Source organism: Myiozetetes cayanensis, unplaced genomic scaffold (genome assembly GCF_022539395.1).
Source record: "Myiozetetes cayanensis isolate MyiCay16 unplaced genomic scaffold, myiCay2020 scf5-8, whole genome shotgun sequence".
NCBI lineage: Eukaryota > Metazoa > Chordata > Aves > Passeriformes > Tyrannidae > Myiozetetes > Myiozetetes cayanensis.
The window spans coordinates 114,714,466-114,742,315 of NW_026087742.1; the positions used below are offsets into that span (position 1 = coordinate 114,714,466).

At 41.9% G+C, this 27,850-nt stretch overlaps 3 protein-coding genes across 5 annotated transcripts in view; 1 reads left to right on the plus strand and 2 right to left on the minus strand.

The window, feature by feature from the left end:
* TTC3 (tetratricopeptide repeat domain 3) overlaps positions 1–13,314 on the minus strand; it is a 40,430-nt gene extending 27,116 nt beyond the window's left edge. Inside the window, exons 1-15 of one of the 3 annotated variants that reach the window (XM_050332765.1) lie at positions 13,294–13,314; positions 12,580–12,665; positions 10,595–10,640; positions 9,755–9,887; positions 9,293–9,380; positions 8,534–8,587; positions 7,707–7,830; positions 7,433–7,518; positions 7,105–7,199; positions 5,405–5,467; positions 5,070–5,124; positions 4,335–4,497; positions 4,134–4,182; positions 3,300–3,414; positions 2,370–2,424 (exon numbers count right to left, since the gene is read on the minus strand). In XM_050332765.1, coding sequence (XP_050188722.1) covers positions 2,370–2,424; positions 3,300–3,414; positions 4,134–4,182; positions 4,335–4,497; positions 5,070–5,124; positions 5,405–5,467; positions 7,105–7,199; positions 7,433–7,518; positions 7,707–7,830; positions 8,534–8,587; positions 9,293–9,380; positions 9,755–9,887; positions 10,595–10,640; positions 12,580–12,654 — 1,201 coding nt within the window. In that variant the 5' untranslated portion in view covers positions 12,655–12,665; positions 13,294–13,314. Of the gene's footprint in view, positions 1–2,369; positions 2,425–3,299; positions 3,415–4,133; positions 4,183–4,334; positions 4,498–5,069; positions 5,125–5,404; positions 5,468–7,104; positions 7,200–7,432; positions 7,519–7,706; positions 7,831–8,533; positions 8,588–9,292; positions 9,381–9,754; positions 9,888–10,594; positions 10,641–12,579; positions 12,819–13,293 lie in introns of those variants that run through there. The other 2 variants (XM_050332766.1, XM_050332767.1) reach the window with 2 other exon arrangements.
* On the minus strand, positions 12,845–25,880 carry RIPPLY3 (ripply transcriptional repressor 3). The gene is made up of 4 exons (XM_050332205.1): positions 25,805–25,880; positions 23,404–23,471; positions 22,698–22,828; positions 12,845–13,197 (listed from the first exon to the last, which is right to left on the minus strand). Exons 2-4 carry the CDS (start codon positions 23,448–23,450, stop codon positions 12,863–12,865), a joined length of 513 nt encoding a protein of 170 aa, XP_050188162.1. The 5' UTR covers positions 23,451–23,471; positions 25,805–25,880; the 3' UTR covers positions 12,845–12,862.
* PIGP (phosphatidylinositol glycan anchor biosynthesis class P) lies at positions 13,809–16,515 on the plus strand. Its single transcript, XM_050332896.1, has 4 exons — positions 13,809–14,132; positions 15,159–15,231; positions 15,551–15,669; positions 15,918–16,515. The coding sequence occupies exons 1-4, from the start codon at positions 14,051–14,053 to the stop codon at positions 16,046–16,048; spliced, it is 405 nt and encodes a 134-aa protein (XP_050188853.1). The 5' UTR covers positions 13,809–14,050; the 3' UTR covers positions 16,049–16,515.
* Positions 25,881–27,850: the final 1,970 nt, after the last annotated feature.

Below are 27,850 nucleotides of genomic sequence, written 5' to 3' on the forward strand. Positions count from 1 at the left end.
TACTTTCACTAGAACTTTCCATTAGGAGGGACCAGAGATACTTGACAAAAATATACACATGCTCCAAAAGACACATCATGAAGAGAGAAAGCACGAAATAAATTGAAAAATGAGTTAAAAAACTCAGCAACTTTAAGACAAGATAATGTGCCATCAAGTTCCCTTCCATTAAAACTCCTGCAAGTCTTAAAGCCTTTAAGTGAACAAAGGCAAAGAAAAAAGAAAAGGCTGTTCCTTCCCACCCACAGCAGCCTCGGATCAGGCAGTCCCTGGGAGCCTGACTCCTCCCTTCAGATCAACTGGTTTGTTCCCCATAACGAGGGGGGAGGAGAAAGGAAAAACAGAAAATGAAAATAAAGCAATCAAAGTGGGAAACAAAAAAAAAAAAAAAAGAAAAACAAACACAGAACGCACAGGAGTTTTATGAAATCACTGCATTCAACATTTCACAGCCCTCTGATCTCTCGAGCCAAGAGTTCTCTCTCCCAGCATTCTGCCTTTGATGGTCCCTCTTCCCTCCTCAGCTCCTCTAAAATCCAGCCATCCCTTCTGCCACACTGCCCCTTCCCCAGACCCTCTGGGTAACCTGTTCTGCTGCCTCTCCAGCCACACAGGGAAGATTTTTTCCCAATATCCAGTCCAACCCTGCTCCAGCTCCAGCTCCAGGCCATTCATTCCCCCTTGTCCCACCACTACCTGCCCTTATGGAAAGTCCCTCTCCAGCTTTCTGTTAATCCCCTTTTAGGCACTGGAAGGTCTCCTGGGAGCCTTCCCCTCTCCAGGCTGACAAATAGCAATTACTAGGCTAGCTTTTGTTGATTTAATAAAAAAACAGCAGTTACAGCCACTTACAGTGTGTAGCAGACAACTCTGATTCAAGCCCTTTAGTCAAATCATCACCACCATCCACTGAAAGGCAGGATTTATATTACCTGTGTATAAATCTGGTTTGCCATCCTTAATCCTGAGGGACAAAGTTGTATAAAGGATCAATTATACCTCTATAAACCCTTAAACCAGGTCTGTCCCTAAGACTGAATTCAGCTGCACCCAGACTCGTCCTGGAGAAGGAATTTCAGAAGCGAGGGGGTTCTCCCAAATCTCCACACTGCTGCTGGAGCCAAGGGCATGCACAGGTCTCTCTCTCTCTCTCTCTCACCACATTCCACAGGCATTGGCATGATCCGGTCTTGCTGCCAGGTGAGCAGAACTCCAACTGTCCCTGGAGTGCCCTGGAGCCAGGGAATCACCTCCAGTGCCGTGGTTATCACCGACTGGGCGGGTCTTTTCCACTGCCTCAGTAAACCTCTGGTTCAGAACGTGTTCTCAGGTTCCATCAGCATTCAGGCCACACCTTCTTGCTCAGCAAAATGCCTGCATTCACTGGATTCCTTCAAAGCCCCCCAAAAAATTCCTGTGTGCCACCTCTCACTTCGCTCCTTCCCACCATCCCCAAAACCGCTTTGTCTTCCAGAGCTTGACTTCCCCTTTCCAAGAACCTTCCCCAGTTCGTGCTTTTGGCATCAAGTTCCTTCAGCACTTCATGGTTTCTTCACAGAGTGGTTTGGGTTGGAAAGAACCTTTAATGTCCCCCAGTGCCACCCCCTGCCACGGGCAGGGACACCTTCCACCAGCCCAGGATGCTCCAAGCCCTGTCCAGCCTGGCCTTGGACACTTCCAGGGATCCAGGGACACCCACAATTTCTCTGGGAAAGCCAGAGCAGGTGATAAAAACCCCAGGAAAAAAATCTAGGAAAAGATTTCACTTTGAAGCTTAGATCTTCTTGCACTTCACTTTCATTCCAGAAAAGTGAAACTTTGGCACCGTGGGAGTATTGGGAAGGGGTTGGAATTCCCTCTATAAAGTGATTTATCCATTGAAAAACCCGAACATAAGCAATTAAATCACACCAACTTTCAACTCTGCAGCTCAAAATCCACTCTGACACATTTTTCCCTCTCCAAGTGCAGAATTGTTTTCTTATGGATCTACGTGGAGGTTCAGCCATCACAAATGAACAGTAAATACTGAAACTACCCACACACTCCTCTTAAATTTAGATCCCCTTAGATCCCAAACCTGTCTCAGGAGGAGGGAAAGCATTTCCTAAACCTGTGACTCAGGGGTCGCTTTTTAGTTCCAGTTTCAGTTTTGAATTCAATCATATCCAGGAGACTCAAACTGCAAAGGCAGGAGGGAATTAGGACAGAAATACAGAAGAGAAGAAGCGTCTGAGTAACAGGAAAAGAAGTGAAACATCATCCCTTCCTGTTGTGAAAATCACGTCAGATGCTCTCTGGGTTATTAATTATGGCAACAGCAGAGGAAGAAATTACTCAGGCTCGATAAAGAATAAAAATAAACTCACTCTGTGGCAATTCCAGCGTGGAAACTTTGCTTTCTGATCTTTGGGTGTCAGTCACCTAATGGCAAACACATCAGAGAACAAAACCCAAATCCATCTCACCCACTGAATTTAAGCAAAGGGGAAAAAACCTCAAGAACCAGCATTTAAGCAGAGAAATCCTAGTGATAACGTGCTAAATTACGTCCCCAAATCAAGAGGCAAAGGAAAATCATTTCATTAATCAAAGTGCAGTTGTGCAGTTTAGATCCCCCCCCCCCAAATTTGTAATAATTTATATCATCTGCAAGTCTTTTTTACAGAAATGCTCACCCTAAAGGAGGACAAACAAGTTTACAGACCTACATTACAAAGGTTTTCATGGCATGCAAGCAGATGAAAGCTCTTGTGAGACAATAAAACCCCCAAAAAAATCCTAAAGCACTTTAAGCACTCCTGGTGCTTTCTGCAGCTTCTTTTCTCTGCCAACAGGTTCGAGCTTTCATTTCCTGCCCTCTGCCCTCCTACTTTGGTTTCGTTTTCCCCACTCCCACGTCACCAGGCCCTGCCCACCTCTCCTGGTTAAAAAACACAGGGTTTTTTCAAGTGTGTGTTTGTGTGTAATTGTTTGGTCTTGTTATTAATTCAGGTGATTAATCACCATTTTCTACGTTACGTGGCTTATTTTTAATAACCCACTTTGGAGGCGAAATTGTACCAATTTATTACTTTAAAATAGCAACAGCAAAGAGTCCAAATGCCTCTGTAAATTAATAATGACTGTAAAAGGCAGGACACCTGTCACCTCCTGGCAATCCCGAGTTCTGAGCACAGATTTGGCAGCCAAACATCACAGGGAAAGTGAACAACTGCTAAAACTCAGCGCCAGGAACGCGTCCCAGGCTGCTGAGGAAACCAAGGCACTGCTAATCCTGCAATTCCAGCAGAACTCACCTTGGGATCCTGTTTTTGAGGACCTCTGGCATCAGCCTGTGCTCTCTTTCTGGTTTTTTCTGTTTCTTTTTGCTCTTGAGAGGTTATTCCGTGAGGTTTTGAAGAACTGCAGTCTCTGATGCATAAAAAAAGTGTCATATTTATATGTGCCATATTTAAGGCACATTCCATACATGTCACATTAAAAAAAAAAAAAGGGATTAATCCAACAAATCTGCCCCTCACAGAAGTGCAATTCCACAAGCACACTTAAAAAGATTTGATCTTTTCATGAATATGTGTCATTTGAAGGTTTATTTAATTTAATTTTTATGAAAAGCCAAATTACACAGCCCAAAGCTGAGCAAAAATACAGCAACAAAACAACAGCAACCAAAAAAAAAAAACAACCCAGCACTGTTTTCTGCAAAAGGGACAGGAATTGAATTACATTTATATTTTTTAAAAATTAAATAATCAAGAATGCAAATCAATAACCACCTGCTGCTTTGGATATTCAGGATGGTTTATTTAGCTCCTAGGAGGCCTCTACCAGGTTTATCAGAACTGGCTGCAGTTGGGATAAATTTAATCCTTCCAGTTTTATTTATTGATAGATATCAACCCATCTATTGATAGATATCACTTACTGATAGATATATATATTTATATATTGATAGATATCTACATTTTGTTATGCAGTGCTTAAATGATATTAAGCACTGAGCATGATTACTCTTATTATTTATTATTTTATATTTTATTGTTGTCTATTACTATTGTTTTATTACTAATTATATCAATACTGCATTGAGACCTGCCAATTAAGAGAAGGAAACATGAACAACTGCTCACTTTTTCTCCAGCAGAGACTTCTTTGCCTTCTGTTTACGTTGTTTGGTACCTGTGGAAAATTACACAAGAAGGGAGAATTAAAAAAAAAACAAACAAGAAAAGATACTAAAAATTACTGGTTTAAAAGGAAAATCACCCCCAAAGGAATTTTGCTGTGCTGAAGGCAGATCTCAAAATCAAAAAAAAAATAAAATAAAATACCATTCATTTCTTCCACCTCCTTTTTCAGCTGCTGATGCTGCTGGACGAGCTCCTTGAGCCCCTCGGGGATGTTCCTGCAGAGCTCCTGAGCCCTCTCGTTGGCCTCCAGGGCCTGCTGGTGCCTCCCCAGCAAGGACAGGGCCTTGCAGAAGTGGTGGTGACCCTACAGGGACAGGAGTCAAGAATTTCAAGCTTTTTTTTTTTTCCCACACACAGGTTAAGTCCAAAAAATTACAGTAAAAAAAAAAAAAAAAGTGAGATTTTGTCTAACTGCTCTCAAATGGAGCAGCTTGCAACCTCTGGCTCTGGGAAAGAGCAAATTTGCTTTTTCCCCTGATCTCAACAGCTACTTTTAATCCATTATTTACTCTTCTTCAGGCCAAGAGAATTGGGAAATCCATCAATGAGGGGTTTTTATTGTAAGGACTGCATGTGTTCCTTTCCAACAGGTGATAACACAGCTATGCACGACAAAACAAACGTTTTCTTCTGCCTTTAAACACGCAGAACACCTTGGAACAACGCTTAAAAATGTTATTTTGACCTGCTTGTAATATAAATATACAAACTGTGTTCGTGGTTGATTGAGGCAGAACGCTCAGTCCTTTGCATTCCTCTGTCATTAGAAGACACCTCTGGGTTCTTATCTTGATTTACAAGCCCCAACAAAAGACAATTTTGAAATGAGATCTCTTTTTTTTCTTTTTTTTTTTTTTTTTGAAACATGGAACTGACCTTTGGCCAGTCAGGCTTCAAAACAATGGCTCTTTTCCCATCAGCAACAGCTCTCCTTGGAGAAAAAAAAGAAGAGAAGTTTATTATCTGTACTCCAGGAAAATCTGCAGGCTGGTGTCCCAGGCACCACAAAAACACATAAAAAATAACACATATAACAAATAACACATAAATAACACATATAACAAATAACACATATAACCATAACCACATACAACTTCAGTCACAGAACCACAAATAACTCTCTGTTTTAGCTTTTAAACTATTTTCTTACTCGTGGTGCCCATTTCTAACTTCAGATCACCACCTTTCAGGGGGATAAAGGAGTTACTTACCCATAATCTCCTGTGAGAATGAAGCAGAGAGCTCTGTTTCCATACAGGAGGTGGTTTGTACGGCTTAAAAAAACCAAACATTTTGGAGAGTTAGCACCACAGATTACTTTTGAAAATTCTCAGGAGAAAAAACCAAATAAATAAAAAAAAGAGTGGATTTTCCACACCAAGTGCCTGCAGGCTCCTCTGGCACCAACACAGAGCAGCTTCCTCAAACCCCCCGGACTGACAAGTGAAATCACTGAGGATGTTCACCTTAATTACGCAATAATTGATAACGTTTGGGCCCACTGATGCAACTTCCAAGCAATTCAAGTAATTCTCAGCTGGCTCTCAGAAAAACCAGCTCAGCTCCCCAGCGCCTGGAAATGACGGGACTTCCTCTGCTCCTTACAAACCACGGGATTTCCTTTGCTCTCCCGCCCGGATTCTGCTCCTCCCTCCCCCTTCTGCAGCAAAGCCCTTCTTGGTTTGCTCCCCCTGAGTCACTGGACAGCAGTCAGCCTTACTCAGCTCTGGGAAAAGGCTGAAATCAGCTGGAATTTGGGACCAAAATGTATTCTTGCCCTGTGAGATTAAAATGAGCTTACTCAGAGAGTGTCAGAAATGGTGTGATGACGTGAAGTTTAACTGCACGCAGGTGGGTTTGAGTGGGCCCTGCTCAAACCTGAGGGAAGGTGGGCTTTAAATTAATTCAATTAATTTAAAATTAAATTCAATTAAAGAGTCCAAGAAGGTGTTAGAAGACTCCAGGCCAGAAAAGCCCCCAGTCTGTGAAGGATTTCTTTGGTCTGAGCCCCTCCTGGAGGCCCCACGCTCGAGCTGTTCCTGATAAACTATCGCTCCCTGACATCAGATGTCTGAGACTCTGCTGTGGGAAACCCCAGGCAGAGAAATCTCCTTAACAGACATAAAAACCTGGAGCAAGACACCAGCAAAATGCTGATCACAGTTACAAAGCTCCAGGCCTCAGCCTGAGAACTCCAAACAGTCTGAACAACCTGGGGGGTTTTGTTATTTCCCAGTATTTCACACACACCAGAAGGTGGCAAAGCAGAATCTGCAGGATTATAATACAAGCAGTGAATACACCAACCCTGCTGACCACTGGAAGAGGGGAAAACTGCTCTATAAATGCTCTCACAAAAAATTCTCATTTGATCTCTTCCTCCCTTTTACAGAGCCCAGGAAAGTCTCCCAAAGGCCTTCCAGCAAATTCCTTTGGAGAAGAAACTAAACAAGACTTAAAAAAAAAAACAAGCTTAAGAGTTGCCAGGAGCAGGCACTTAAAATATTTGTTCTTGTTTATTCCTCCTGCATCAGGGCTGAGGTGATTAATATTTGCAGCACTTGGTCACATTGTTCTGCTGGAAGAATATTTAGAGGGACAACACCCAAAGTGGTTGTCACACCAAAGAACTTATTTCCTTGCTGTTAAGTCACTTTAGATCAGCTTTAAACCCTAACAGGACTTCTGGAGCAATCAAAGCACAACCAACCACTAATAATGGGAAACAAAATAGAATGAAAAATGCACTCTGTAGCTTTTTTTTTTTCCAATCAGGTATCATTTGGCCTCTGAGTAGAGTGGCTCAAGCAAAACCATAAAAAGTGAGGATAAATCTGAAGAAACTGAATACATATCAATATATATATATATATATATAAAACACAACCTAGTTAACCAGTTCAGTTCTTACCAAAGCTCTATGGCCCTGGTGTATGAGATTATAGCAGAAACGAAGGCTCGGCGGGAAAATTCATCATTCCCTTTCTGTTTCATCAACTCACTGTCCTGTGAAAAACCAAGAAAGAACAAATTCAGAAACTGGGACTGAACTCATTTAATTCAACAATGAGAAGTAAAGGCAATTATTTACGTCAGGACAATGGCTCACTCAAGCTTTTGAGGCTTTTACCTTTAATCATTTGGGCATTTTTATAACCCTTGATCATTAGAAACCTCCCCCCCAAAAAAAACGCAATTAAAAAAAAAAGCACAAAACCCACTCTGAAAGCTTCTCTCACCTTCCTGGAGCTCTCACAGGTCAGAGCTTTCAATTCTTCAACTAAATCACAACCTTCCAGTGCAACTTTAGTGATGGAACGTTCCCCTGGTGACAAAAAATCCAGAGAATTACAGCGGGTGGAAGAGTTACCGAAGACGTGAAGGGTTTATCACCTGCCCCCAAGAATCCTTCTAATTATTATTGAGTAAGCCCTAAACGACAGACACAAGAGCAGGAACTGCTGCACAGTCACTGACAGTAAATGGCTGTTCCTTGGGGGGTTCCACACTTACACTGAGTAAAAAGGGCTACGAGTTTAAGGCGGCCAAAATCGCCCAGCTCCTCCAGGCCCTTCATGATGTTGGCATCACCCACGCATCTGATCCAATCCAGGGCCTCCTCCAGCTGAAAGAAACCCTATTTCCATGGGAAAAAACCAACAACAAAAAAAAAAGAAGATAACCAGAGAACAGCTCTCAAATACCTGGGTACCCCAAGCACAGCCCAGCCACAAAATTCAGCAGGTCGCTCGTGCCACAGGAGGAAGGGAAGGCATTCAAATGTTAGCATTTAATTCAAAAACGTCTTTTTGAGGACTGAAATTCTTGACAAAATAATATAAAAGCCCCTGGGATTTGATTTAGAAGCTTCTTTCTGCTGAAAAATAAGATCAAAACCCACAGGACTTGAGGCAAATGCCACCCAAAATACAGCAGCTGTGGGTAACACAGAGTTGTATTTACACTGTTTGTCCTGTTGTGAGGTTGTATTCTGGTTTTTATTTATATATTTTTTATATTTATAGGTTTTTATTTTCTATGTTTGTGTTTTATTGTTTTTATTTTTATATTATGTTTTTATTTTAGCTTTGGCAGCTCACACAGGGCAGGCAACAGATACCAGCAAAGTGGGGAAAAAAAAAACAGATGAAAACAGGGAAATTAGGACTTTCCCAAAGTTTACCAGGTGAAAAATGTAAAAGTAAAGTTCTGCTAGGGGGTTGAATTTGGGGATAAAGGTGGATCAGCAGGTCTCCAAACCACACTCTTCCTCTGCCATGCACAGACTGAATGGGTATCGCTGCTTGGGAATCTTAAATAAAACAACCGGAAAAACTCACATTTTCTATCCCATTGCCAATCCTCAATATGCCACTGATAAAGTGTGGAATGTTCTGGAACAGGGAGAGAAAGGAAATAAAAATCAAGTCATTCAGAGCTGACCATTTCAGGTTCTGTCTGCTCAGGTTTAACTGAGGAGCGTTTTCTGTTCTGCAGCTGCTCTGGGTCCATTTCCAAAATTCAGGCAATATTCTTGTAATCAGCAGCAAATTTTGGTGGGAAAATAAACAGATTTTGCTGTTGGATGACACAGTGTTTTACATGGAGAAGGAGATAAAGGCTGAGGGAGTAAGAAGAGGTGCAACAACACGGGCTGGAAAAGGGTAGCTTGGGGTCGAGCACTGACTTTCCAGAAGTGAAAAAAACCCAACTGAGTCACAACTCAATTTAAAAAACCACAACCAATCTCTCCCCTTCAGCTGCTGAGAGCATTTCTTACATCCTTCTCTGCACTGGTATGTCTGTGTTTCAAGTCAGCAGTAACAGCAAGTTCAAAATGCCGTTTGTTGAACGAGAGAAAAAAAAGTGAGGGGGGGAAAATGCAAGTATTTAAGTCAGTGACTTATTGACTGCAATTACTGAGTTATCCCAATAAGGCCTAGGAAGCTTCTTCTTTCTAGAGAGCTGCAACTCAGCCATCACCCAATTTATTCACTGCAGCAAAAGGAAATGTCTCATTTCAGATGTAATCCCAAGGCACAGATTTAATTACCCTGTTCTACTCGAGAACTTACACCAAGTTGAGATCCAGTACTTACAACAACTTTTTTAATTAAATCAGCAAGGTCTTCCAAAAAATTACACTCACAGATTGTCTTCCACAGATGCCATTCCTGAAACATCAAACTGTTTAAAAGCACAAGTTATTTCTTACATAAAAACACAATAAATTTTTTTATTTAGAGAAGTAACACTGTGGTACACGGTCCTAATTGCTAATAGTTAATTAACATCCTTTTAGCATCCTAACCATTATTATTACATTGTAGAGCACATAAATATTGTATTAATATAATATAATAATAATTATATCATATAATAATATAATATATAATTAATATAATATAATAATACAATTAATCTATATGTAATATTTATTAATATAATACACAATTAGTTTTAATATAAATATTATATTAATAATGAGGGTATTATAATAATTATAATTAATGATTAAAATTATAATAATTATAATTAAAATTGGAAAGGTGGTCACTCACCCAAATTGCCCCTGGAAAGAAGTGCTTTGTTGGGTGAAGAGGAGAGGCCAAAGCATTTGGATTTTAATCACGTTGCAATATTCCCTCAATCTCTCCACAGGCTGATTGCACCAAACTTCACAGGGATCAACACCTGCAGGAGAACAGGTGGGGAGTCAGACAGGCATTGCAGGGGCGAGAAACAACTCAAAATTCAAAGTGTAATAAACACCCCCAACAATCATCTCCAGACTTTTATTCCTGAGTCCAAACCAACCCGAACAAGGAGACCAGAGCTCCAAAAATCAGGAATAATCTGTTTGGCCTCAGAGACCTTTATGTGCAGGGCTCCTTCAAAAATATAACCCATTTCCCTCAGAGCCTGCCTTGAAATTAAAAGGTAAATTAGGGTATTGGGGTGGCAGCCAGTGCTCTGAGGTAAATTAAAAGGTAAATCAGATGACTGAGGTGGCATCAAGGTGCTCTCAGAGCAGGAGCAGCATCGTCTGGGGGGTTGAATATATGGAAAAGTTAATTTTCCACAGCTGGCTGTGTCCATGGGAGCCTCCTGCACGTTCCAGGTTGTCATTTGTGCAGTGAAAACAATTTTGAAGAACTTCCCACGCTCTTGAGCCACCTGATTTTCCGCCACCACTGAAATTTTTTATTTAATTGTTGTAACTGCAAAAACTCACCTATTAAAAATAAAAATCGACTCTACAGCTAAAACACAGCTACAATTAAAACACAGGCAATGAATTCTACTTATTCAGGCAAAATAAGAGAAAAAAAATCAAAAAGGAATCAAAACCAGCATGAAAGTGCATGAAAAATTTAAGCAAATTTGTTTAGTTCACATACCTGTTTTAGGATCAGGCAGCACTGTCTGACCAAATGTTCCATGACCCTAAAGATAAACATATTTTTCTTAACATTACACAGCCAAAAAAGCAAATAAAGCAAACCAAACCAAACCAAACAGGGAACAAAAAGCATGTTTGCTGGAGTTACTTAACACAATGGTGTAGAGGCTGTTTTATGAGGGGGAAAAAAAAATGTTTACCTGCATATCCATTAAAAAAATGTCCACAGGTTAATAGTTATGAACGGACAGGAAAACCTCTATTAATTTAAACAACATTTTAAGTCCCACTAGAACAGTGTTCTAGAAATTAGTAAGTCAAAACCAGGTACTAGGCAGCAAAATAATGCTCAGGAATACCTGACTATACGTGTTTAAGAAGACAACACAGGTTTTCAAAAAAATAAGAATTAAGTTTTGACAGTGTGTGTATATTTATATAAATTCCTATATATCAAAATAAGTGGAATAGTTGATTTAGTGCCTCAGGGCAGCAGAATCTATTGGTACTTTAATAGGTTTTAAACTTATGAACCTCTTAAGCTGAAGAATAAATGACTTTGTTCTGGTTTACAGATCCCTACAAAGTCTCTTTATGTTATGAAACTTTTTTATGTGTCATTTAAAACATACAAATTATAAAATCGACACATTTGACAGGTCGGGACACTCAGCAAGAAAAGAGGAAAGGAGATGAACTCTGCTTGCAGCTCCACAGCTCCTTCCCTGCAGGGAGGAGATGATGCTGTGACATCTGAAAACCAAACCAAAACCAAAACCAAACCAAGCCACTTCCCCCTCCCTGTCCATGGAGCTCCTGGAGGTGTTCCCACCCAGGCAAACCTGGAAACCAACTTTTAGCACTTGCAGAAGATATTTAAGAGATAAAACCTTGCTTATCTTCTGCTGACACAACTCTTAAAGCCCTTGATTTTGGCAGCAGCACGTGCCCCAAACATCCTTCATTGACATAAACACATTCCAGTGGGAATCACCACTCTGGTGGGACCAGCTCCTTCCAAAGGTACAGCTTTACAAATAAATAAATTCAATTTACCCACACTTTTCACTTCTGCATGGGAAGAACTTTAGGCCAGTCGACCTGTATTTCCCAACAGCAACACAGCCTGTAAGTTATCTCCTAACTGAGCCCTCCACACAGGTTGGGCAGAGAAGCTGTGGCTGCCCCTGGATCCCTGGAAGTGTCCAAGGCCAGGTTGGATAAACTTGGAGCACCCTGGGCTGGTGGAAGGTGTCCCTGCCCAGGGCTGGGATGGCAGTGGATGAGCTTTGAGGTCCCTTCCAACCCAAACTGTTCTGTGATTCTGTGATTAAATAAGTACAAGCCTTACTGGGCATGAAGAAATGGATGCAACTGGAAGAGATGACAAGAACAAAGAAGGGGCCAACTGTGCAGCCAGGGCAGAGTTAAAATCCCACAAACCAAGGGGTGATTCCTTTGCAATGAAAGGAAGGGAATCTGTCAGGCATCAGCCCAGGGATGGTCTGGGGGCAGAGCCAACAGGTTGGGCGAGTTCTGCTGACAGGATCTACACATCACTGCCTGCTGTGACAGCTGTACACACACAGAGCCACCCAAACCTGCCTGACAGAGGACAAAGAGACTCTGTTCTCCCCCAGCTCAGTGCCTCTGCAAGTGAATAATGCACATGGCAGAAGTTACTTTTGCCTCAGTTTCAATTAAACAACACCAGGAAGTGCTCTGCAGATCAGATCACAGAATCACAGAACGGTTTGGGTTGGAAGGGACCTTAAAGCTCATCCAGTGCCACCTCCTGCCATGGGCAGGGACACCTTCCACCAGCCCAGGGTGCTCCAAGCCCCGTCCAACCTGGCCTGGGACACTTCCAGGGATCCAGGGGCAGTCACAGCTTCTCTGGGCAACCTGTGCCAGGGCCAGATTTGAGTGTAAACTCCCCTGGAACATCCTGCAAGTTTTCCACCCAGTTTCAAACCCACTCACCAGCTCTAGGTAAGGTGAATCCACACGGTAGAGAGCCAGGGTTGCCAGGTCGGGTATGGACCAGGGATCAGCCATGGCACAGCACCCTGGAAGAGAAGGATGGTGAGGAACACACGGGGGAAGGCAAGAGGAAAACAACCAGCGCTTCGCGGCACTTCAAACGATCACAGCGAATCACGCTTTGCCGGGGTTTCATGGAGGAAACGCGGATCTTCCACAGCACAGGTTAATGCTGAAAACAGCCACCTAAAGCACCAGCTAAGAGCTTGTTATGTCAGGTAACTCATTGTTCTACCCCTCCGGCAGGACGCCTGGCAGGGCGCAGGGTCAGGGTTCGCATCATCCCCGGAATCGCCGCCGCATCCCGGGATGCCGAACACGCCGGGACAGCCCCGGCCCCGCCCCGCCCGTCACCAGCCCTCCGCTGGCCGCTGACGTGTCTCCCCCGGCCGGCACCACCCCGCCCGGAGCTCCAAGGGACAGGCAGTGACCTGGGAAAGGCTCCGCGGTGGATCCCGGGCGGGCCGGGGGACAGCGGGCTGCGAGCGCCGGGCGGGGCAGGGCGGGGCGAGGCGAGCTCCCACCGCTCCCTCCATCTCCGTACGGCCCCCTCCACCCCTGTACGGCCCCCTCCATCCCTGTATCGGCCCCCGTCCATGCCCGTATCCCATCCCGGTATCCCATCCCTGTATCCCATCCCATCCCATTCCTCACCTCCCGCTCCGCTCCGGCCCCCGCGGCCCCGGACGCGCCTCTCGCCCCGCCCCGCCCCCGGCGCGAGCCCCGCCGGACGCGCCGCCCATTGGCCCGCCGCCCCGTGACGTCACGGGGCGCCGGCCAACCTGCGGGCCGTGCGCCTGCGCGCGCGCGCGCGGGGGCGGGGAAGGTGCGGGGGAGAGGGGGGCGGGAAGGGATGGGAGTGGGAATGGGATGGAATGGGATTGGATTTTCCATCATCATCCGTCCTCTTCTTCGTCCTCTCTCCTCCTCTTCCTTCTCCTGCCGCCCTAGGGGCTTGTTTTCCCTCCCTGGACACGCTCCGGAGAGGAAGGAGGCGCAGCCGGGCGGGGGGAGCTGCGGGCGGGCGGTGCGTGGGGAGGAAGGAAGGAAGGAAGGGAGGAGGAGGGAGGAGGGAGGGAAGAAGGAAGGGAGGGAGGAAGGGAAGGGAGAAGGGAAGGAGGGAGGGAGTATCCCCTTCACCCAGGGCTCAGGAAGGAATATCCCTTCATCCAGGGCTCAGGAGGGAGTATCCCCTTAATCCGGGGCTCAGGAGGGAGTATTCCCTTCACCCGGGGTTCAGCAGAGAGTATCCCCTTAATCCGGGGCTCAGGAGGGAGTATCCCCCCACCCGTGGGTGTGGGTAGCTGGGCGCGCCCCCTCGTTCCCAGAGGAACTTCCCGGGAAACCTCTTGAGCATCTTCCTAACCCCGCTCTTCGCCCTCCCCGCGAGGGTGAAAGGGAGGACACCGGGATGGTTGAGAACTCGCCGGCCCCGCTGCCAGAAAGGGCGATCTACGGATTTGCCCTTTTTCTAGGATCGTGGTTTGGCTTCAGTGAGTATCCCGGCAACCGAGACGCCCAAAAACGCTGCTTTGCTTAGGAGGCAGACGTTATTCCCGGCTGGAACACCTTTCCCAGAGAAGCCGTGGCTGCCCCTGGATCCCTGGGAGTGTCCCAGGCCAGGCTGGACAGGGCCTTGGAGCAACCTGGGCTGGTGGAAAAAATAAATAAGAAAATACAGGAAAAAGAAAGTTGATTTGGTGAACGGCCCTGGGATTTAATTTGGGTTATGGCAGCATTTCTCTGCTGCTGTGACAGGTTCTTCAGCGTTTCACTGGGCATGTCTCAGGTGCCAACACACAGGCCCAGGGTTTTTGTGATGCTCAGAGCACTTTTTCAGCACAAGAAAAGGTGTTGCAAACACCCTGTGGGCAAATAATGTAACCTGAAATGACCAAATGCTGCTCCAAGTCTTTCTGGCTCCGAGGCAGCAGCTGGAAAGGGAAGTGAGTTGGTTTCTGTTCCTCTCACAGGAAGCCCCCGTGGCTTTTTATTTTGGCTCCTGTGCTGCTCTCCTCGAGCTTGCTGGTGTTGTGGAGCAACATTTCTGGGTGTTGGTTTTGCTGATGTGGAAATGATGAGCTGGCCAAGAACCAGAAAGTACCTCCAGTGGCTTTTTCACGAGTTCCATCCTGGCACTGCAGCTCCACAGCTTTCCCTCCAACCACGTGATCTTTTCTGCTTTATTTTCATCTCCATTCAGATTCTTTTGGCCTCTTTTACAGAGGTTTTGGCTTTGTTGGGTTGATTTTTTTTGTGTTCTGCAGCTCAGCTCAGAATAAATTTTTGTCTGTCCCCGTGGGGAAATCAGCAATTAAATGTGAAAGCAAATATAAAAATGATCCCAAATAACCCAGCTGCAAAACTTTGCCCCTTTACTGGGCGGGTTGGGTGTCTGTGTTTTGTTATGCAGTGTTTTTGGTAAAGCTGTTCTGGTTTAAGTGGTGTAAAAGTGAAAGTTAGGAAGTCTAAACCAGCATCAGTCTTAACTATTGTGGCTTTTTAATTCCCCTGTGCAGTTTTATATCTCATCTGGGCATATATTCCTGAGACTTGGCTCTTCTCCTTGGGACTGACATACTGGCCTCAAAAGTAAGTTCTTAACCTAAATATGTGTAACTCTGAGACACCCTTAATTATTTTAAAATTAAAAAGCTTTTTTTTTTTTTTTTTAATAGCAGCCTTGTATTGAATCAATTTTTTCCCTCATGATAAAGGCCTGTAATTTTTGTAAAGCTTTTTTTTTTTATGTAGGTAGCAGGTGTGGTGAAAGCTTCTCGTTGTGCAGTGAAATAAATAACATTTGCGTTTTTTATGAGAAATTTGATGTTTTGTTTTCAGGAAATTTGCTGACGAAAATATAGTAAATTTATTATCACGATATGTTAAATTTTGAAATCTTTTCCCCCAGGTACTGGGCAGTTGCTTTGCCAGTTTACCTCCTGGTTGCTGTAGGAATTGGTTATATATTGCTTTTTGGGATTAACATGATGAGCACAGCTCCACTCGACTCCACACACACCATCACAGGTAACTTTATTGGGCTTTGATTTAAGATTTTGTGATGCTTAGCTGGTGGTTCCTGTAAATCTTTATATGCAGCCCTATAGAATATAAACCAAATTTTAAGCCTTTAAATGTTTGAGCTCTTGGAAGTACCGAAGTGTTGGAGTGAAAGAATTAAAAAAGTAGCTAAATTTACACAGTGTTCCAATGTGGAGCACCTCTTTTCTTTCCAGAGCTTTGGATATCTGAAATGTTCCCGTTGATTTTTGCAGATAACTACGCAAAAAAGCAGCAGCAGAAGAAATTCCAGGAGGAAGCAATTCCAGCACTGAGGGATATTCCCATCAGTGAAGTGAACAGGATGTTTTTCCTCCCTGAAAAAGGAATCTGCAATAGCAGATAGTCAGTACCGAGGTTTGTTTGAGCAAAGGATTAGTGGAAATGTTGCACAAGGACAGTCAAAACCTCTCCAAGCTAACAAAAAAAAAAATACTCTTTCAGCTTGGAGAACAAAGGTTTTATGGGTTTTTTTCCCCTAACTAAATTTATATTAACAAATTTATTTACCTTCACAACCTGCCTTGGTATGAGAATTACACCACATTAATTTACCAAGCCATTCTTGGGAGCTTAAAATGTCCTGTAACTTGTCTTTTCCCTCTGAGAGGGAAAGAAACACCTTAGTTTAATTCTATTTCCATAGTTTAATTCTATTTCCCCTTAAATTCAGGGAGGAAAAAAAGCTTTTGCTGGTCAAGTGTCGAGGATCTATTTTTTATTAAGTTAATTGGAACTGTTTACATTGTAAATAGAAAGCTTTGCTTTGTAAATATTAATAAAGTGTAGCTCGTTTTTAGGTGTTTGAGCTCACCATTTTTTCTGTGGTTCTGTGTTAATTCTCCTGGGTAAAGGTCCATTTTTCTTCACACAATTCTTTATTCAGTAAAATACATTGATCCCCCCTCCCAAAATTGGCAGGATTATTGAATTACCAGGAATACCAGAAGTAAGAAAGTTGGGCTGTGAAGATTTTCTGAAATGAGTCTTGAAGTTAACTTTTTTTTTAAACATTTTTAAGAATACTGAAAACCTGGTTCAAGGAAATATCTGTAAATACAGGAACTGGCAGGCCCATCTTATTACAGCCCGAGGTTATAACACAAAGCACAATGAGTTGTTGTTAGGGGTGTGGTTCAGATGTTTCTTAAAACAGTGAATTTTCCTTTATTTTTTCCTTTAGAGAGCCACAAATCCAGTTATTTTCAGGTGTCAGGGTTATTTAGATTGGTTATAAAGACCAGAGAATAGGCTATTATTGTTTATTAGGCTTTATAATGTTCATAAACCAACTTCAGAGCAGAGAGAATTTAGTTAAGAACTTGAGCTATTTCATTAAAAGATAGGAAATTTTTGAAAGTTTGTGTGGAAAATCTTGTGCCAGCTCTTTAGAAATCAGGCAAAATGACCATCAGTTGATGGTCTGGAAAGTCTCAAGACCTGCTGACAATCATTTGGGTATAAATATAAATACAAATATAAATATAAATTTGGGTATAAATATAAATACAAAACCTGTAGTTGGTTGGGTTTTCTACCTGCTTTTGAAGAAAAAAACCTCTGTGTTGAGTATTATGTGTAGGAGAAAAATACCTCCTTAATGAAAGAAAAAGTGCTTTTTCAACATTTTGCTCTGAAATGAGATTAGATATTTGATATATTGTTGGGGGGAACTCCTTAAGAATATTTGTAGCTCGGCCTGGTGGCTGTAAATCTGTGCAGTGTCGATTTGTTTGGGAGTTGTAGAACTTCCTCAGTGAAGTTTTGGGGTTTAGTTTGCTGTTGTCTCCCACTCCTGCCACGATTTTTGTCCTTTAATTACATTTTACTTTGCATGCTCAGACACCCGTGGGTAGAATGAGTTCAAGATTTTGTGATCAGCGGCCACAAAGATGCATTTGCTCTTTTGTCACTTCTCTGATCGCATCGTGGACATTGAAGTATTGACTGTAACCTTTTTTTTTATTTATTTATTTTTATTTAATGTGTTCCACCTTCCTTTTGCTTTGTGAGAGAGCAATTTCATTTGGAATCCTGGACTGACACCAGCTGAAGGCCACGTTCCCGGTGTCATCTGATGTGGGGATTAATTCAGTCCCTCGCTAAGGAGGCCCAAATCCCTTCAGGGATCAAGCAGAGCTGCTGGAAAATGCCCTCGAAGCCCTGAAAGCACACAAATTAAAGGGCTGTAAACCTTGGGCAAAGATTGGATCAGTGATGAATCTGCCATTTCCTTTCACTGCAGACCCCCCCCCAATTATGGGAAAACCAACAGAGTGAGGAGGGAGAAGGGGGGCTTTTGTTTAAGTAAAACTTGCAGGGGGCGAAACTCAATCTTCGCTTTTCTGTCACTGGTGCTTCAAAGGCACCCCAGGTGACCTTTCCTTCAACCTGGGGGCTGTTTGACACTTCAGGGATCAAAATAAAACCAGGAACGTGGCGTTTGTGGGCTCGTAAATGCCTCGTGGGGAGTTGCAGGTGGTGGGGATCCATCGTTTCGTTGGTGGGGGGTCTGCAAGTCTTGGCTAGAATGGTGATGAAGGAGAAGATGCAACTCTGCCAGCAAAGAGGAGAGAGATTTTTGTAAATATACACCTATTTATACAGATTTTGCCTTAGATACTCAGAATAAAAACAAAAACCTGGAATGATTGAACAGTGTCGCTGGCAGGGCCTTTCTTTACAAAACATACCTGTTCAAAGGCTGGATATCAGGTGTCCATCCATTCTTCTCCCACACAGAGGGAGAACTAAATAAATAAAGGCAACAAACCTAAATTTGCCCTCGATTTCACCCTCCTGACCTCGCTGCTGTAGCACAACTAAATAAGAGCCCAATCCTTGTCCCTGCTGGGATAAACCAAGTGATGAAACCTCAGCCTTGCTTTTTAAATGCACCTTTTAGGATTCTTCTGCAGTTTTTTTGCCCTGTTGGAGGCTGAGGGTATTTTACACATCTTGCTGTAAAACTTCATCTGGTAGGACAGGGATTGGAATGGAAGTGTGTGGAAACATGTCCTGGGAAAATAGCAGAGGTGCCTGGATTCCAGTGGAATGGGGGTGTGCCCTTGGAAATAAGGGAGCTGGGCTTGCCAAATTTGTGTGAAGGTGGTGGAGCATCTGTCTCCTTCCATCTTAGCTGGAAAGGGAAGGGAGTAACAACGTGGAGAGAGGCTTTTTCCAAGGGATTGGAGTGACAGGACACAGGGAATGGCTTCAAACTGCCAGAGGGCAGGGTTAGATGGGATATTGGGAAGGAATTCCTGGCTGGGAGGGTGGGCAGGCCCTGGCACAGGTTGCCCAGAGAAGCTGTGGCTGCCCCTGGATCCCTGGAAGTGTCCAAGGCCAGGTTGGATGGGGCTTGGAGCACCCTGGGCTGGTGGAAGGTGTCCCTGCCCATGGCAGGGGATGGAACTGGATCATCTTTAAGGTCCCTTCCCACCCAAACCATTCCATGATTCTCCTTGAGTTATCCAGGTGTGGACTTTGGCTGTTACCTAAAGCATTGTACACACCATTCCAAAATTATTTTGAGCACACAAGGAACGCTGTCAGCTCGATTGGATCATCTTCAGAACAACCACTGTTTGTGACTGGAGCTAAAATGTGAGCAACATTCTAGTCTGGATTTTGTTGTGGCAAAGGTTGAGATGTGAGTAGGGACAATCAGAGGCTCTCACAGTAAACTGAAAGCTGTAAGAATAAATGTTTATCCTGGTACACATCTGTGCTAGGTGGTCTAAATATATATATATATATATAAATAACATTAAAAATGCAACTTTACCACCAATGGCAAATGAAGTGTGTCCGAGGGAAGATGTTGGTAAAGTAATACTGACATTCTTTTTTAGTGGGCCTTTAGATTCTGTAAGTTAAATCAGGCAAAGTTGGGCTTAAAAGGTCCTTTAATGAAGAGATTATAGCTGTAGAATTAGTGAATGTTTAATCTCTGAGAAAACTGAAATATGAGAATGGAGGTCGGGGTGAGACAATCCAAATAGTCACAGAACCACCTTCAGGATCATCCAGTGCCACCTCACCCAGCACCACCAGGATCACCCCTAATCCACATCCCCAAGGGCCACATCCAGACACCTCTGGGACACTCCCACACACAGGGACTCCACCACCTCCCTGGGACACTTCTTGCAAGGCCTGACCACTCCTGCAGGGAGAAATTGTTTCTGATCTCTGCTCTGACCCTGCCCTGGGGCACTTTGAGGCCATTCCCTCTCCTCCTTTCCCTTGAGAGGTGGCAGACCCTGACAATCCCCCCCCCCCTCCATCCTCTTTTCAGGAGTTCTTCTTTTGAAAAAAAAAAAAAAAAATTCAAATACTTGATTTTATTACCAGGCAGTTTCTGTGTCATTTGTGAGTGCAAATAAATGATCGAGTATTTCTGCCTTACAAACAGAAGAGTTGGTTGGGGATTTTGTGTAAATACATTTTGTCCCACAATGCACCTTTTTTTCCACGGGCACTTGAGTCTGAGTCACTGAAATGCTCAATGCAGAGTCTGCAGCTTTCAAACAGCTGAGATGAATGGGGGGGTTTTGTATCTCTCTATTCATGAATTGAAATGTTTCCTGAGGAGAAAGTTTTGGAAGGGTTCAGTTTTGTTCTGCCAGTTCCCTGACGGGGAAGTTGCCAAAGTAAATCTTGGGGGGTGTGCTCTGCAGTTCATGGATCAGCTGAATTCCCAGCCCTCTGCTGAAAGCAGCTGATAGAATTAACCCAGCCTGGAAATCGTGATTCTGTGGAGTGTAATTAAATAGCAAGTGTTTCGGTGAATTGGATGGGTTTTGTCATCTCTGGAGCTCATTAAACTGTTATAGGGAATGCTGCCTCTTCTCAGCTCTGCTGCTCTTGTCAGTCAGTGTGAATGTAGCCTGGAAAAGAAATTCCTGTGGCAGTTTTTGTTCCCTCTTAATCCAAATTATTGCTGCACTGTAGTTAGGAAGAACAGTCAGCAAACTTCTGGATATGCTTTCCTTGGATTTATGTGGCCTTTAGCTCAAAAGACCTTGGACAAAGAATCCAGGACTGTCTCATGAACACAAACCCTAATTATGATTTTTCACATGCAGACATGCAATCAAAATATCAAATTATTGTGTGGATACCTCTCCAGCGTTCCTGTACCAGTGGAACATTAATTGCCCTTTTCCTGCCATCATTTTAGGGAGTGGGAATCAAAAGGAGCGTTTTCCTGGAAAAGCTGCAGCTGTTGGAATTCCCAAGGGCAGTTTCATGGCGCCAACAATTTAATCTGTGAAATGCTGTCTCTAGGCCCGTGTTTGAAGTAGCAAAGTCGTGATAAATTCCTTATTTGGGGCGGCTTTGTTGTCTTTTTTCCTCCTGTAAATGACGGATGGTTCGAGGGCCGCCGTGAACTTTGCGGATGAGGCAGCAAATCGGAACTGGAAACTGGGAGTTCACGGCAGCTGAATCACAAAGATGCTACATTAGTTCATTTTGGGGCTTCTCTCAATTATTGACAGGCTGGTTAGGGATCACAGAGCACTTTGTGTGCGTGGGATGTGTCATCACAGACCTGTAAAGTCATCTCCGATGACTTTACAGGTCTGTGATGACACATCCCACGCACACAAAATGGCTTTTCTGTTTCTTTTGGCTACAGACTGAACGATGAGGGCATCAATAATTTCAGGGTGTCTTGTGAGAGACCTTTCAAATGCCTGTGTTTTGGTTCCACGTGCCTGGAAGAGGAGATGTGGGAATGATGAAGGTGTAAAAGCTGAGTTTCCACGTTGGATTTAAACTTCGGGGTTTAAAATTCATCTCGTTCTTGTCATTCCCTATATCACAGTTTGCTGGCCCCTTGTGAAAATTTAATTAATAGGCTCTTCTTTTTAGTTTGCAAACGGAGATTTGAAAAGAAAACCTCCTTCCTTTTAGTGCAATTAATTTATTTGGAGTCCTAATTAGCCAGATTTTGTTTGCCAGGACGTCACCGAGGGGAAGATCTGACACACAAACTTCAGGTGGTTCTTAAAACTTCCAGAAAAGGTCAAGGATCTGGAATTCTGCCTTTTCCTGCTCTCTGGGGAATCCAGGCTAGTTTTGGTTGGGGATAAGAGGCACGAAGGATAAAAAAATTTCAAACGTGGTGGGGCCAAATAATTAATCCTCGAGCTAATTAAAAACTGCTGGCAGCAAAGCAAGTGCTGACAAACTCTCTGAGCACACACAGTAGGATGGTGAGAGAAAAAAAGTACCACATTACGTGTGTTTTAATGTGTCACTAAATGAAATCATGGTTGTTAATCGAGTCCTTTTTTTTTTCTGACTGGCAAAAGACACTTTTCTGATTACAGGGGGGGGGAAAAATCTGGTAATAACAGAATGGCAGCAGAACCCCAGAAAATATTGCAACTTTAGTTTAGGACTTGTCTTGACAGTGGGTTGTACTGGAAATGGGTTATTTCAATTGGGCACTCAGGATTTATATCAGAATAAAAATGCCCCATGGAGCTAACGAGCCACAGTCTTTGCATTTTAAATAATTTCTTGCTCAAATTTCCTCGTGTTTCAAAGCCTTTGGGTTATTTTTGGGGCTGTGCATTACATTATTCAGTCTCCCAATCAATCCAATTTTCACTTTATCAAGGCTGCAATGTAAAAAAAAAAGAGTAACTAAGTCCTTTACCTGTGTTGCTCAAACCAACTTGCTTTATAAAGCTCATAATCTTTTGTTCAGCTTCAGGGCTTTATTTAAAAGTCTCTCCCAACACAAAAGGATTTCCTCTCATTTCCCAGCTCCATTGACTCATTCTCCTTGGTAAGATGGTTATAAATAGTTTTATTTTGAGCTTTGATGTATTTCTCTCTTTGGTCAGATGTATTTCTTTGGTCAGATGTATTTGTGCCTGTATTTCTGACAGTTCTTCTTTTTTTTTTTTTTTTTTTAGCTCTGGAATTTTTAAGGTTGATTTTGTGTTTCCTCAAGGCTGTTCTTTATTAGGCTGAGCTCATTTCTTCTTCCTCAGAGTTGGCATCATCATTGTAGAAGTGAATTGTAGCTTGTACTGGAAAACTGGCCAGAACCTTCTCTCCCATGTTAGTAAGAAACTTTTGGGATTTGGACTTGGGCAAATAAAGTCTAATAAGGAGAAAAAAAAATATATTTTAATAGAAAAAAATAAAACAACAAACTCTGTGACATTTGTCCATCCAAGCTAGCTGGAATATTAAAACTGGTTTTCTGGAAATGAATTCATTCATTCTGGAGTTAAGATTAGGATGCCAGGGTTAGATTGGGGCTGGGTGCTTGTAAAGAAGGGGGATGTTCTATTAATTTTCCCCCAATCAGGAGTTTCTACATCACTAAGCCTTAAAAGAATCCAAAATGTTGGTGAGCTCGTTATCATATCAATAAATGTAAATATAAATTAGATGAGGCAGAAAAACGTTGGGTTTTTTTTTAAGATTAATTTTTCCTTATTTTTGCGTTGTTTCAGGGTCTGTTCAGCCTCGGCATCTTTCCTCGTGGAGGGATAAAAATTAATGATATAATTAATAATTTATTTAGTTAGTTATTTTTAATTAATTAATTAATTAAACTGCATTACTAAAAAGAGATATTCCAGAGGCAAAGGGATTCTTCTGCTGACAAGGAATATGTCTCATGTTGGAAGGTGTCACTTTTCCTGGGTCAAGTGACAGGATTTAACTCACCTCACTGGGTGTTGAAACCCCAGGGCTCCCTTTGATCTGCAGTTCATCAGTTGACCATCCAGTTCTGACTGTAAAGAGATATTAATTATTTAGTATATATATATTTATTATTTAGAATAGGCTAAAAATGAAGATTTCACTTATTTTCTTCTGTAAAATTCCCCACTAAAGTTCATTTCTCTGCTCAGCTCCACCTTGCTTTCCTCTGACTGAGTGGACTTTGGAGAATTTATGTGCCAAAAGTTGCACATTTACCAAACTTTGTCCATTTTAGGAGCCCCAAAGCCAGGGAAATGTACATTTTCCTTTAGTTCTTGGGGGTTATCTGTAGAGAGCTGATAACACCACCAAAAGGGAGTTCAGTGAGGGGAAGAAAATGGGATTTTCAGTCAGTGTAAGGATTGGGTTTTCCTGGCTGTGTAATACTGAGTTGCCAGCTGGGGTTAAACCCCAACAGGGTTTTAAAAAATACCTCTTTACCAGCACTAATCAGAAGCTTGATTGGAATCAGAGATCACAAAAAGCACATTAAGAGCCCAAACAGCAGAATCAAGACCCAACCGAAAAGCTCCTTTCACATTTACATTAAAATTAATCTTTTGTATCTTTATTTACCTGTAGTTTCTATTGTTTTCTCTTTGGAATACATATTATTTTGAAATAATTTTGTAAATATTGATTAAGCACACACTATGTACTTTTTCTTTTCAGACTGTCAGACAACATTTTTGAAAAGCAACTCTGAGAAAAGCCAATTAATTGGAAAATCTAACTCAGTTTGTACACAGCAGAAAATGTTCACTCTTAATTTATATTTTATTGTAGATAGGGCAACAGTAACTTTAAATTAAAGAATCACAGAATAGTTTGAGTTGGAAGGGACCTGAAAGTTCCTAAAAGGGACCTGTAAATTCCTAAATTGTTGTTTGAGGGTTTTTGGGTTTTTTTAACTACACAGAAGATGTTGAAACTTGAATTTGCTTTCCTCTCCAGGGTTTGGAGCATCCCCTTTTGAGCTGGTTGGATAAAATTTTCAGCAAAAACAAAATGTCAGTAAGAAATCACCATTTCCCTGCTGTCAGATGTAGTTTCTTGAAATCATCACTGTGAGAGTGAGAATTCCCACAAGAATGAGACGTCAGGACCTGTGTTGGTTTGTGCTTAATTCTCTTGTTTTTGTTCTTGGAGCCCAACAAATCTTCCCACCCGAGGGAGTAAAACAATCACGGTGCATCTCAAAGGCAGCAAGAGTTACTTTAAAATTCGATTTTCTGTTCTTTTCCTGGGTGGTTTAGCTCCAGCAACATCCTTCACCCCCTCCCAAAAAAAAACAAAAACAAAACCAAAAAACCCAATAAATAAAATTGTACACCTGAAAGTATGATTTTTACATTTCAGATTAAAATAATTTTCACTCCATCTAAATACAAAGTATCACATCCAGACTAGGCCTGGAGATTTCAAAATGAGGATTTTTATATATATATATAAAATATATATATAAAATATATATATAATATCATATTTGCTTATTTTTATATATATATAAATAATCAAATATGATATTATATATCATATATATCATATATTTTTATATATATTATATATAGATATACATTTAACATATATATAATATATATAATATATATCATGCTCCACACAACCCTTATTTTAACAGCAGTTCATATTTGCTTATTTTATATATATACAATATTATATAATAGATAATATAATACATATAGGATATATAGATATATATTTAACATATATAGAGATATATATTTAACATATATAATATGTATAATATATATATCATATATATAGGATATATATGATATGTGTTATATATGATATATATAATATAATATTTTATATATATAATAAGCAAATATATAATAGATAATATAATACATATATGATATATATTATATATATGATATATATAAAATAAGCAAATATATAATAGATAATATAATATATATATTATATATGTTTAACATATATAGATATATATTTAACATATATAATATATATAATATATCTATCATATATATATGATATATATGATGTGTTATATATGATATATATATAATTATATATTATATAATATTTATATATATATATAATAAGCAAATATGAACTGCTGTTAAAATAAGGGTTGTGTGGAGTAAGCAAATGTTTCTGCAGCTCTTTAAGAGCTGGGAGTGATTCTATACCTGACACAAAATTAGAGATACTCCCAACCATCCCCACGTCCAGGGCTGGGTCATTTGAGCTGCATTTTTTAAACCTAAAGAAATGCTGGAAAGAACAAAGGAAGAAATGACCGAGTCTGGCTCCCCGTGTGCAATCCCTGCACGTGTTTTCCAGAGGGATTATTTGCTCCCGAATTTGGCCTCACCTTTTTTTGGTTCTCTGGGGTCTCCCCATCCCTCGCCGTGAGTGTCCAGGGCCTCCACAAAGCAGGGCTGCTGCAAAGTTAGGATACCAAAAATCATGGAATATCCCGAGCTGGAAGGGACCCCCAGCATCAGCCAGTCCGACTGCACAGCCCCAACAATCTCACCACGTCCCTGAAGGCGTTTTGGGTTGGTAAATCTGATTTTTAGGGCAGTCTTTGTCTTCCGCCTACCAAGCGATTAAACGAACCACACGATTTCTTGCCAATTTTCCCCCCAAAATCTCCTTTTCCCTTCAGGATTTCCCAGCTCCAAGTGGCTGCAGTGAACTAAAAATGAACTAGATAATGCTGAAATCTTTTTATTTCAAAAGAAAAACTACCCCTCCCTCCCTCCCTCTCTGAGGAGGTGTCTGAATACACATTCCATGTTGTCATTGAGAGGCTGGTTATTTATGGAGTCAGCAATTCCAGAATTAATCTGATAGAATCCAGAATTAATCTCATCTAATTAGCCCAAGAGAGCACATGGAGTGGTGGGTGCTGCATCTGCCTTTTGTTTGGGGGTGGGGGGGGGGGAGATGCTCTTTTCCACACTGTTTTCCATCTCTGCTGCTGTGCAGGATCCAGCTGGGGAGATGGAAAAGTGCTATAAAAGGTAAAAACACCCTAAAAATAATAATAATTTTCATTTTTATAATAAAAATTCTAAATTTTAGATATATTTAGATATAGTAAAATAAAAATTTGATAATAAATAATTTTAAAAATCAGTGATCACAGCATTAATTTTAAGTAACATCTGATAAAGTATCAGGGAAAAAAAAAAACAAACAACAAAATAAGCATAGAAAATGATTCCTACAGTTGGATTTTCCCAAGGAACGCTGCTGGAAAAGCCTCCCTGCGCCTTCCTTACCTGTCCCGCTGCTCCCCCAGCCGAGGCAGGTGCTGCTGGAGCCGCCAGGAGCGCCGGGAATGGGGATGGGAATGGACGCGTCCCGCTGGATCCCGGAGCGGGAGGCTCGTGGCTGCACTTTCCATGGCCTTTGGATGCTCTCTAAAGGTTGGGCTTTCAGCCCCTCCTTTATCTGAGCTCCCACTCACCTAAAACAAACACGGCCTCGGGGAAAAGGAGGGAAAAGTCCTTAATGAGTTTGTTTTTGGTTTTTTTTTTTACTCCCCTAAACAGTTCAAAGGTAGGATGGGCTCCTACTTTGGCTGTCCCAGGAGGGCACTCCCAGGAAAACAAGAGGCTTTTTTTTTGTTAGCAAATCCCATGGGATGTCATGCCCTTTATCTTTCTGTTGCTGCGTTTGCTCTGTGAGAAATATATGATGTAATAAATGATGTAAATACACTTTTTGCATGAGCTTGGAAAAGCTCCTGTCCTAAAAAAAAAAAAAAAAGAGAGATGTAAAGAGAATTTTAAATGTAAAATAATTTTTTTAGTGGCTGAAGTATTTTTCATGTCCTGGCTTTAAAAAAGAAAAAAAAAAAACAACAATAAAAATAGTGAAAGTGAGAGGATTTAAAGACAGGCCCTCAGGACTGCAGGGATGTTCCTTTGATTACATTCCTATTTGATGGGTGGAGAAAGACTATGCCAAGGATTGCACTGTCAACAAAAAATAAGGGTTATGAGTGGCATTGCTTTGAGGAATCTTTTATTTCAAAGGATATAATAGAGAATCACAGAATGCTTTGGGTTGGAAGGGACCTTAAAGATCATCCAGTGCCACCCCTGCCATGGGCAGGGACACCTTCCACCAGCCCAGGGTGCTCCAAGCCCCATCCAACCTGGCCTTGGACACTTCCAGGGATCCAGGGGCAGCCACAGCTTCTCTGCCCAACCTGTGCCAGGGCCTGCCTCACCCTCCCAGGCAGGAATTCCCTCCTAATATTTTATTTTTTTCTTCCTATATATGCTTTAAGACTGAATAGAAATCAACTTGGTTTCTAACGTGAACTTTCCAGAGAGGGAAAAATAATTTCCTTCACTGAGCATGGAGTGCTCGTTGATTATTTATCATGAATTAGGTACCTTCT